This window comes from Coptis chinensis, chromosome 7 (assembly GCF_015680905.1).
Source record: "Coptis chinensis isolate HL-2020 chromosome 7, ASM1568090v1, whole genome shotgun sequence".
In the NCBI taxonomy this organism is placed as follows: domain Eukaryota; kingdom Viridiplantae; phylum Streptophyta; class Magnoliopsida; order Ranunculales; family Ranunculaceae; genus Coptis; species Coptis chinensis.
In genome coordinates, this window is record NC_141462.1 from 23,321,924 (window position 1) to 23,333,863 (window position 11,940).

At 41.5% G+C, this 11,940-nt stretch overlaps 2 protein-coding genes across 2 annotated transcripts; both read right to left on the minus strand.

The window, feature by feature from the left end:
* Nucleotides 1–4,340: 4,340 nt before the first annotated feature.
* On the minus strand, nt 4,341–4,982 carry LOC147486686 (uncharacterized). Its single transcript, XM_086573815.1, has one exon. It carries the CDS (start codon nt 4,980–4,982, stop codon nt 4,341–4,343), a length of 642 nt encoding a protein of 213 aa, XP_086429941.1.
* Nucleotides 4,983–5,516: 534 nt separating this feature from the next.
* On the minus strand, nt 5,517–6,794 carry LOC147486687 (uncharacterized). Its single transcript, XM_086573816.1, has 3 exons — nt 6,483–6,794; nt 5,820–6,191; nt 5,517–5,675 (listed from the first exon to the last, which is right to left on the minus strand). The coding sequence occupies exons 1-3, from the start codon at nt 6,792–6,794 to the stop codon at nt 5,517–5,519; spliced, it is 843 nt and encodes a 280-aa protein (XP_086429942.1).
* Between the last annotated feature and the right edge of the window lie 5,146 nt (nt 6,795–11,940).

Sequence of the window (11,940 nt, forward strand, 5' to 3'; positions counted from 1 at the left end):
ATTTGAAGTTTCTCTAAGGCATCTCAGTTTCCTTTCTAGTGGTACGTAACATCTTTTGGTTCGCAGTGCCTTTTCCTAACTTGCTTTTAACTCGTCTTTCTTCTGTGACACAGGTTGGAGCCCTGATTCGCGATCTAAAATTTACACGGCGTCTCATCGCAATTTTCCAAAGGCTCGAGTGATTTGGGAAGTGCCCAGTGTGAAGTTCTTGGTATAGATTCAGACAAGGGCAACCCTCTTCTCCTTGATCCTTCATTGAAAATCATTGGTAACTATCAAGGTTCGCTCTACCGCCCAGCACCACCCAAAGAAAGACTTCCCAAATCCTCCCCTCACCCTAAAAGAAAGGCCTTCAAGTCCTTCAAGTACACCAACAAGATATACCACTCCAAAGCCGTTGCCCAACGAGCTGCCGCTCAATCTCATACCGCTACTCCTAATACCGCCCCCTCTTCCTACTCTGCCGTGGCAGATTGGGAAGGCGACTTTACTCAACCCTCATCCGCTGTACCTGACGCTGCCATGGCCACTAATAAGCTCAAACTTTGGGAAAGTGACTCGGACGGGGAGGAGGCCCCCGAAGTTGCAGCCAAGAGTCCCCCAGCCAAAAAGGCTAGAACCGTTGCTCCTGCCTTCACTGAACCCGCATCTGTAGCGTTGCGGCCAATTGGTCCTCCATGATGTCCTGGTAAAGAACCCTACCCATCTGGGTCATTGCCATCTGGTGCCATTGACATATGACCCCCTCAATTCAGGGCCAGGGAACGGGATATAACAACTCGTGACTCGGCCCTAGAAAACACCGCTGTTGCGGCCTCTCTTTTCTTCAGCTCGCATCTTTCAAAAGACCAAGCATATGGAGACTCTGGCTCGTTTGCTTCGCATAAAGCTTCCATCTACCACGACTGGGAAAAGGTATCAATTTTTCTCCTTGCAACTTATCTTTTCATTTGGATATTTTGGTAACCCATCATTCTTTTCAGTTGAGTTTGGACATTGGCTACGTGGTCCGCGGCTTAACCAACACGCTGGAATCGCTGGAGACCGTGAAGCAAGAGATTGAAGTCCCTGATGGCTGGAAGGCCAAATATGCCAAGTTGGAGAAAGATCGTGACGATCTTCGAATAATAGTTGTGAAGAATCAAAAGGAGTTCCAGCTGGCTGAAGATAAGCATCGCGACTATGTATCCGGTGTTACCTCCAAACTCGAGGGCCAAAAAGCAGCGGGTAAGATAGCTACTCAAGCCGCTGTAGACAAGGATGTGATGGAGGCTGCAAACCGTTTTCGTAGTCTAGCCGAGAAGAAGATTAGCCGTGAACTTAAACAACAGCTTGAAGCTCTCACTGCGTCTGGCCGTCTTCTTCCCATTCCCCCTCCAGCAGCGGATATTCCAACCTCTGTTCACCTGCCCGCTCCCACTCAGGTCCCTTCCCCCACTGATGTTGCTACTCAAGTGATGCCTCTACCCACATCCAGTGTGGTTGCCTCTCCCATTGACTTGGATAACGATCCTCCTTCCTCTAGTTAAGGGGATTTGGCGTCCACTCCGAAGGATGCAACCGAAGGGCAGTAGTAACGCATTTGAATTCATGTCTTTGTCTAAGCGAAACTTGTGTTTTTGTGTTTGTTGTAATCCCTCTACTATGACTCATTGCACTTTTTGTATTATATCCTTCGCCTGTATTTCTGGGTATGCCCAGCAGGCTTATAATGTCAGTTGTTTTGCATTCCCGAGTTCCTTGTTAGCAAATCTAATTCCCATTGAATATACTTTTTATCTCTTTAGCGTTGGAGTTCTTTTCTGTCTTACCTAAGTTTGCTTCCTAATTGACCTCCCCGCTTGTCTTTGATAAGCCGTGAAGCCTAATGGGGCAGCTCATTTTGCCCCAAGTTTGATTCAAGTGTATACTAGCGCAGTGATCATCCCCCCCAGCTGTCTTTGAACGGCTGTGAAGCCTAATGGGGGCAACTCATTTTGTCCCCAGTTTTATTCGACGGACGTGTCCGCTGCGAAGGTCTCGTCCCCCCCCCCCCCCGCCCGCCTTTTTTGAACGGCTGTGAAGCCTAATAGGGGCAACTCATTTTGCCCCTAGTTTGATTCGGGCGTTAGTCCCGCGAAGGCTCATCCCCCTGTCTTTAAACGGCTGTGAAGCCTGATGGGGGAACTCATTTTGTCCCCAGTTTGATTTGGACGTTACGTCCGCGAAGGGCTCGTCCCCCCCGCTCTTTTTGAATGGTCGTGAAGCCTGATAGGGGCAGCTCATTTTGCCCACAGTTTGATTCGGACGTTGCGTCCGCGAAGGTCTCGTCCCCCCCGCTCTCTTTGAATGGCTGTGAAGCCTGATGAGGGCATCTCATTTTGCCCCCAGTTTGATTCAGACGTTTCGTCCGCGAAGGGCTCATCCCCCCCGCTGTCTTTGAATGGCTATGTAGCCTAATGCGGGGCAGCTCATTTTGCCCCTTGATTGATTCGGACGTTAGCGTCGCTGAAGAACTTCGTCCCCGCTCTCTTTGAGCGGCTGTGAAGCTGATGGGGTAGCTCATTTTGCCCCCAGTTTGATTCGGACGTTTCGTCCGCGAAGGGCTTATCCCCCCCGCTGTCTTTGAACGGCTGTGAAGCCTAATGCGGGGCAGCTCATTTTGCCCCTTGATTGATTCGGACGTTGCGTCCGCGAAGGGCTCGTCCCCCCCGCTCTCTTTGAATGGATGTGAAGCCTGATGGGGGCAGCTCATTTTGCCCCCAGTTTGATTCGGATGTTTCGTCCGCGAAGGGCTCATTCCCCCCGCTGTTTTTGAACGACCAGTATTCATGCTATGGTGCCAGAAATGCATTTTTTATTTCATTGACTTAGAATTCCACACACAATACATATACAAAAAAAAATGCTATGGCGCCGAAAGCTAAACACTGCTTCTTTCATGGAATTTCTTCAGCATTCTTATATTCCATTGTTTCTCAATCGTTACCCCTGCCGGCGTTTCAATCTTGTAGGTGCGGTTCCTTTCATTTGTCCGCGACATACGGTCCTTCCCAGTTGGGTCCTAGTTTGCCGTCATTCTCCTTCTTAGTGGCTGGGGTAACCCTTCGCAGCACCAAGTCCCCAATTATGAATCCCTGCGGCTTTACTCGTTTATCATCTTGTCTCAGAAATTCTATGATACTCCTCGGTCGTATCGCGGTACGTATCTCTTTTTCCTCAATTACATTCAACTCAATGGCTAATATCTTCTCATTTAGACCCATTTCCACGGCCGGTTCTTGTCGTTTTCTCTATCATTTCCACCGGTATGACAGCCTTTTTACTCCATATGCCATTGCGAATGGTGATTCATTCGTCGAAGTTAAGCGGTTATGGTGCGATAAGCCCATAAAACCTGATTGATTCATCCCCATTGCGCTCCCTTTATGTCCTCCAACTTTCTCTTTAAATTGTCCATGATGATTTTGTTTGATGCCTCCGCTTGACCATTCCCCTCCGGATTTTATGGCGCCGAGAACCCTTGTTTCACTTTGTAGGCTTGAAGGAATTGACGTACCTTTCCCCCAGTAAATTATGTTCCATTATCTGCAATGATTGTATAGGGCAATCCGAATCTGCATATTATGTTCTCCCAAAGGAACTTCTTCACATTCTCTTCTTTGACTTGTTGTAGTGCCACTCCCTCCACCCACTTGGTGAAATAATCAGTGGCGGCCAGCATAAATCTTCTTTTGTCGCTTGCCATGGGCAAGGGCCCCACTATATCCAGTGCCCACATGGCGAATGGCCATGGACTAAACACATTATACAGCGGCTCTGCTGGGGAATGGATGAGTTGTGCAAACCTCTGGCATTTCTCACAAGTTGTTGCATACTCTGTTGCATCCCTCTTCATATGAGGCCAAAAATACCCCTGAGATATCAATCTATGGGTTGTTGTTCGACCAGCTGAGTGACTTCCACAATCACCTTCATGTACCTCGGCCAACACTTCTTGCACCTGCTGTGGCCCTATGCATCTCAATAGTGGCCCGCTAAAACTCTTCCTGTACAAATCCCTATCTAACAGAACATATCTCTGACTTACTTGCTCCATCTTTTGTCTCTCCTTTGTATTCTCTATCTCTACTCCCATAAGAAAAGTTTTAATAGGCGTCATCCAACCTGCCTCCCTCTCAATGGTGAGACACAAACCCTCTTTCTCTGATGTACTTGGCCTGCTCAAAACTCTTACTTCAATAGAACGACCCTCTGTTTCACGGAAGCCGCAAATGACCATATGCTAAAAGCTTCAAATGTATGTTTTTTCATTTGCGGCCCAAATGGGCAAACTGAATCCTTTTGAACTTGTTGGCTTTTCATTGTAGAACCTCCAGATATCGTTCCATCCTTGGACAACGCGCCACAAACCCCCCATTCATCTGACAAATAACCAAGTTAGAGTCAGAGAACACCGACAACTTGCTTACTCCCAAATCTTGTGCCAAATCTAAACCTGCTATCACTGCTTCATATTCAGATTCATTATTAGAAGCTGCGAATCCCAGTTTCATTGACAACTCCAGCCTTGTGTTCTCAGGAGTCACCAAAACCACGTCAATCCCATTTCCGGTATCTGTAGCTGATCCATCCGCGAATACTCTCCATCCATTGTGCATATCCCCAGGGTCCAAGGGATCACGTCTAGATTCTTCCTCCTGATCCATGACCATTTCCTCTCCCCAAGTGGGATCCTCGGCTGGAAATTCTGCTAGGAACTCCGCCATGGCTTGTGCTTTTTCCGCTGTTCTAATCTGATATTGGATTTCGTAACAACTAAGCATCACTGGCCATTTCAGCATTCTGCCTAACTTTTCTGCCTTCAACGCTTGCTTGAGGGGCAGATTTGTTATCACTACCACTGAGTGAGCCTCGAAATAGGGTTTCAACTTCAATGCAGAGAAAATCAACGCTAAGGCATACTTCTTAATTCTACTGTATCGCGTCTCTGCGGCTAGCATGGTTTTACTTTGAAAGTAAACTGGCTTCTCTATTTTTTCTACAACACGCACCAGGACTGAGCTTATCGCGTACTCTGAAACCCCCAAATAAAGATACAATCTCTCTCCTTGCTCCGGCCGCGATAGCAAAGGTGCTTTTCCTAAATAAACCTTCAACTCCTGAAAGGCTTCCTCACACTTAGTGGTCCATCAAAAATCTGGCGTTTTCCTCAACAACCGATACAACAATCTGCATTTGTCCGATGATTTAGATATAAATCTGTTCAATGCTGCGACCCTTCCTGCCAACCGTTGCACCTCCTTTACATTATGAGGGGACGACATCTCAACTAGGGATCTAATCTGCTCGGGATTGGCATCTATTCCATGGTACGTGACTATGTAACCTAAGAATTTTCCCGAAGATACCCCGAATGTGCATTTCTCGGGGTTCAGTTTCAGCCTATGCCTCCGAAGTATGTGAAAAGTTTCTTGGAGACCCCTCAAATGTTCCTCTTCTGACATGTTTTTTTCCACCATATCATCAATATATATTTACATGCCCTTCCTAATCTTGTCTTCGAACATTTTTTCCCCCAACCGCTGAAATGTAGCCCCCGCATTCTTCAAACCAAAAGGCATTCTTGTATAACAGTAAGTTCCTCCTTCCACCACAAAGGTAGTCTTCTCTTGATCTGGGCCGAACATCGCGACCTAGTTATATCCCATGGACGCATCCATGAAAGAGAACACCTTGAAACCAGCAGTTCTATCTACTAACTCATCTACTCACGGCATAGGATAACAGTCTTTAGGGCACTCTTTATTCACGTTTGTAAAGTCAACACACATTCTGACCTTGCCGTTCTTTTTTGGAACAGCGACAACGTTGGACAGCCATTCTGTACATTCCACATCCCTGATTATCCCCACGCCCTTAAGCCATATAACCTCCTCGCGAATCCCTTCCGCGTATTTGGGTCTTACGCTTCTCATCTTCTGTCTTACAGGCTTCGCATCTTCTTTCATATGCAAGTGATGACAAGCAAACTCTGGATCTATCCCTGTGATATCTTCAATCGCCCATGCAAATATGTCAGCATTCTCTGTCAATAATTGTACTAGTTTGATTTTCCATTCCTCTGGCAAGTCCGATCCGACCGAAGTAAACTTCTCTTCCTCTCCCACACCCAGGTTCACGATCTCAATCTCATCCAGAGTTTTCGGTCCCTGAGGAGACTCGTATCCTTCAGTTAAGTCTGCCTCCTGTAATTGCTATGCTTCTCCTTTCTCGCGTGTCGGTTTTTCCCCTCCTATTCCACGGACCATATTTTTTATCGTCACCTGGTGTATATTTTGCGCGGCGACTTGATCCCCCCTTATTTTGTACATCCCCACCTCGGGGAAGCGGATCATCTGATAATAGGTCGACGGAATGGCCTTCATTTCATAAATCCATCTTCTCCCTAGAATGACATTATATTAGGACCCAGTATCTACTACCATAAACCTGGTGAATACCGTCGTCGGACCTGCTGTTACTGGCAACGTTAACTCTCCCATATGCTCTGTCATGCTACCATTGAAGCCATACAAATTGGTCTGAGGAACCTTCAATTGATCTCTATCTATGTTCATCTCTTCCATGGCCCCTTTAAACAACAGATCTACCGAACTTCCGTAGTCTATCAACACTCGCTTCACTAGATAATTACCCATTGCTATGGTAATCACCAAAGCATCCTCATGCGGCGAAATCACTGATTCCAAGTCTTTCGGTGTGAACATTATGTTTCCTTCGCCTATCGCGGTTCCCAACACTAACCCCGGCATGCTTGCCACCTCATTTACCTGCTGTAAGCTTGCTGTCTTTCTTATCTTGTCTCGGTGGGCCTTTCTTCCGAGTGTCTCTCCACTGTAAATGACATTTATTGTTCCCAAGATCCTAGCAGGAGCCTGCCCTCTCTCCGCATGACAAACCTCCGTGACATATTATCTGAGCATCCCTTTCTCAATCATTCTTTCCACCAGCCACTTCAAAGCATAACATTCGTTAGTGGCATGGTTTCTAATCTGATGATAGGCACAAAAAGGTTTCCCCTCTATCTCTCGGGTGTATTCTCAAGGGTCCTTCATAATGCCGCAACCCCTTTGATAAGTGGCAAGATTTCCTCTAATGGCTGTTAAAGAGGTGTTTGTTCTATCTCACGGCATTTTCTTTCTTTTCGCGAATATCTCTCCTGTTCCGATCTCCAGTTCTTTTGGGTCCACGACTTTCCCCTCTGTAGAATCTCCCTTCTCTTTCTTCTCTCTTGCCCCTATCTCTTCGATCATCTTTGTCCACCGCCCGCGACCGCGCCTTCCCGGATATCTTTTGTTCCCTCGCGATTTCTTTGCATTATGTCCTCGTCATCAATATATTTTTCTACCCTTGGGTACAGGCGTCTGAGAGGCGATTTCGATTTTGGACACCGACTTCGTGGACCCTAGTCCCCTGCCTCAAGCCGTGCTGAAATGCAATGACCGCTGTATGCTCATCCAGATTCTCCACCCTCAGGGTCTCCTCTTTGAATCTGCACATAAATTCCCTTAACGATTCCCCTGACCTCTGTTTGATGTTGAATAATGCCGCGATATCCACTACCCTTATTTTCTGGTGGATGAAATGGTCCACGAAGGCATGTTCTAGCTCTTCAAATCTACTGATGCTTCGTGAAGATAAGCGGTAATACCAATCCGAGGCTCCCCCCTTAAGGCTTGCAGGGAACATCATGCAGGGCAGTCCATCATACTTATTTTCCTGCCACAATGGCATCTGTTGTCTAAAATGATGCAAATGATCAGTTGGGTCGCCCTTCCCATCATACCTTTCAAATCTTGGTTGACTGAATCTCTTAGGTACCTCCGAATTCCAGATCGAATCCGCCAGTGGATTCTTATTGAGGTTAGCAACCTCCTTTTGAGCAGCACTTTGGTTCACTTTTTCAACCGCACAGTTCACTTCTCTATCTTTCTCAATCATTGCCTATACTACTTCCAGCGTGATGCCCTCTATTGGATCTACTCCCCGGGCTGGTATACCTCATTTTCCCCTTCCATCTCACTACCCCGATGATCCCCACGTTCCATGTCTTCCTGTGCGGTGTCTCTTTCCTTTCTCAACTCGTCGTTCTCGTTTCTTAACCTGACTATTTCTTCTTGCATAAGTCTGGTGGCGTCTGTCGCCACATCAGATATCTCTTCCTCTCCACCCACCTTTCTTTCTTCGCCAAAATGTATACTCAAAAAATTACAATCTCTTGGACCTCCTCTTCTCTCCCCTCTCTCCTCTTTTTATACTCTCCCTTTTTTCCTAACTCCCCCTCTCATCAGGTTCGTTCATCTCCTCTCCATCCCTCGCCTTCCAAATTTCTCCACCCATCCCATTCCCTATATGGCGTTTCTCGGCAGTTAGGTTACCGCGGACTTGATCCGCTGCATCAGGTCTTCTCTTCACAATTCTGCGTACGACCCTTTTGTACCTCTGACTCCACATGTCATCAATAGGTCCTATACATTAACTATGTTTTGAGGTCGTGTTAAAAATATATTAGAAATAAATCGGTACTTTATCATAGACACTAAAATTGTATGATTTGTAGTAGGGAATTAGTTTATACAAATCAAATATTTTTTAGCAACTTTTTTTATTTGATAAAATATATAAGAATTGAAAATACACTCAAACTCTCTAAATATAAGAATTAGAAATACACTCAAACTCTCCAAAGAGGTTCCATGTACGTGGGATTATAGGCTATTAGAAAAAAAAACTATCTTTCATATTAGAGTACTACATAGGAGAGAGAAAATGTTAACTCTCATATTAGAGTGCCACATAGGAGAGAGAAAATCCTCCATTAAAGGTCTCTGCTTTAGTATATAGATAGTAGATGCAGTTGCATTCGGTTTTTGATTTTCTGATTAATTATTTTTTGAGTTAAGTTCAATGCATTTGTATCAAGTTTCCAGTTTCCTATTAATTATTATTTGAGGTTTGTTTGATGTATTTTGCATACCGTTTCTGATTTCCCGTTAAATATTTTTAAAGGATTTGCATCCCATTTCTAATTTCCCGTTAGTTATTCTCTAACGTTAGTTTAATGCAATTGCATCCAGTTTCCGATTTATAGTTAATTACTTTTTGAGTTTAGTTTATTGCATTTGTATAAAGTTTTCGATTTTCTGTTAATTACTCTTTGAGCTCAGTTATGTATTTTTATCCAGTTTCCGATTTCCTTATAATTATCCAATGTGGTGTGTAATACCAACTTCTATTGATCCATCTGTAGTGTCCTTGCAAACATGACATAAAAATTAAATTATGCTTAATTTACTATGTGGGATCATCGAAGATTATCCAGTTCCAAATTTCCCGTTAATTATTCTTTAAATTGTGCATAACTTACTATGTGAAATCTTCAAAGATCATCTACGAACGGGTGTTGCTATATTAATTATTCTGAAAAAATATTTACAAATATGCAGAACTATTATATATTAATATTATACTGATCGCTCAACCAAATTTCTTATAGCGTGAAAATCTCACTCTCCATTAAAAAAAATAACTCGCCTTTGATAAAACCTTTCAACTTCATTTTGTTGTTTAATAATAGAAGTTTGATTGAAGTTTTGTGAGATTGCCTAATAAGGTGACGTTCATATATATTGAAGCTACTTGAATATCAAAGAGTTCCCAATCATACGAAAATAGATAAGATAAACACCATTTTAAATGCAAAGCTATACTTATCGAGACATTCCCACAACATATAACTCAACTATATTTTGAAGTTAGTTCAATGCATTTGCATCCAGTTTCTGATTTTTCGTTATTTATATTTTGAGGTTAGTTTAATGCAGTTGCATCCAATTTTCAATTCCCATTATTTATTTTTTGAGATCAGTTCAATGCAGTTGCATCCAATTTCTGATTTCTCATTAAATATTCTTTTCGGTTAGTTCAATACATTTGCATCCAATTTCCAATTTCCTGTTAATTGTTCTTCGATGTCAGTTCAATGCATTTGCATCCAATTTTTAATTTCCCGTTAATTATTCTGTGAGATTAGTTTAATACATTTGCATCCAGTTTCCGATTTCTCGTTTATTATTTGATAAAATTGCATTTGCATCTAGTTTTCGATTTCCCGTTAATTATTGTTTGAGGTTAGTTCAATGAGTTTGCATCCAGTTTCCGATTTCACGTTAATTATTTCTTGAGGTTTTGCATCTAGTTTATTTTTTTAGATTAGTTCAGTGTAGTTGCACCCGGTTTCTGATTTTTCGTTAATTATTTTTTAAGATTAGTTCCACGCATTTGCATTATATTTCCAATTTATAATTAATTTTTCTTTGAGGTTAGTTTAATGCAGTTACATCCAGTTTCTGATTTTCCGTTAATTTAATCTTTAAAGGTTAGCTCAATGTATTTATATCCAGTTTCCGATTTTTCGACAATTATTTTTTGATGTTAGTTTGATATATTTGCATCCAAGTTTTGATTTTCTGTTAATTATTCTTTGAGGTTAATTTAGTACAGTTGTATCCATATTCCGATTTTCTATTAATTACTTTTTAAGATTAGTTTAATGCTTACATTTGCATCCAGTTTCCGATTTCCCGTTAAATATTATTTGAGGTTAGTTCGATACATTTGCATCCATTTTTCGGTTCCCCATTAATTGTTTTTTTACGTTAGTTTCATTCAGTATTATACATATTTTAAAATATTTGTCATTATTGCTTTGCCGTTATTTTTTTTTTCATTGTCTATTATATATTTTGTGATGTTATTTTTTGTATAGTTGTTTTTAACTATATTTTGAGGCCGTGTTAAGGATATATTTGTAATAAGTCGGTGCTTTATCGTAGACACTAAAATTGTACGATTTGTAATAAGGAACTAGCTTATACAAATCACCTATTTTTTAGCAATTATTTTTATTTGATCAAATATATAAAAATTTTAATACTAAAAGTGTTTGATTCGTAATAGGAAATTACCTTCTACAAATCACCTATTTTTTAACATTTTTTTTATTTGATCAAATATATACAAATTGGAAATACACTCAAACTCTATAAATATAAGAATTAGAAATACACTCAAACTCTCCAAAGAGGTTGCATGTACGTGGGATTGTAGACTATTAGAAAATACTATCTTTCATATTAGAGTGCCACATATGATAGAGAAAAGGCTAACTCTTATATTAGAGTGCCACATAAGAGAGAAAATCTTCCTTTAAAGGTCTCTGTTTTAGTATATAGACTAGATTTTGGACCCAGGCATACGCCCGGGATATATTAAATATTTTGTGTGCTGAAAAGGTTTTTACAAAATATTTTACACAAATTTTCGAATCAAAATATATTTTTATTGAAAAGAAACCGAAAGAAGTTAATGAGCAGCGATTATGGTGCATAAATACTTGAAAACTAAGGGATCAAATTGAGATAGCCTCTTCAGTTTGTGGTTTATAATATTAATCCATAATTTTCAAATATAATTATCTTAAACTCGATCTAGCTTGTATAATAGTTTTCATAGATTTATGGTGATTTAGCGGCAAATTTTCGAATTAGAATATATTTTTATTGAAAATAAACCGAAATACATTAATGAGCAGCGATAATGGTGCATAAGTACTTGGAAACTAAGGGATCAAATTAAGATAGCCACTTCACTTTGTGGTTTAGGATATTAATCCGAAATTTTCAAATAGAATTATCTTAAACTCGATATTGTATAATAGTTTTATTAGATTTATGGTGATTTAGCGGCAAATTTTTAAATTACAATATATTTTTATTAAAAATAAACCGAAATACGTTAATGAGCAGTGATTATGGTGCATAAGTATTTGGAAACTAAGGGATCAAATTGAGATAGCATCTTCACTTTGTGGTTTAGGATATTAATTTGTAATTTTAA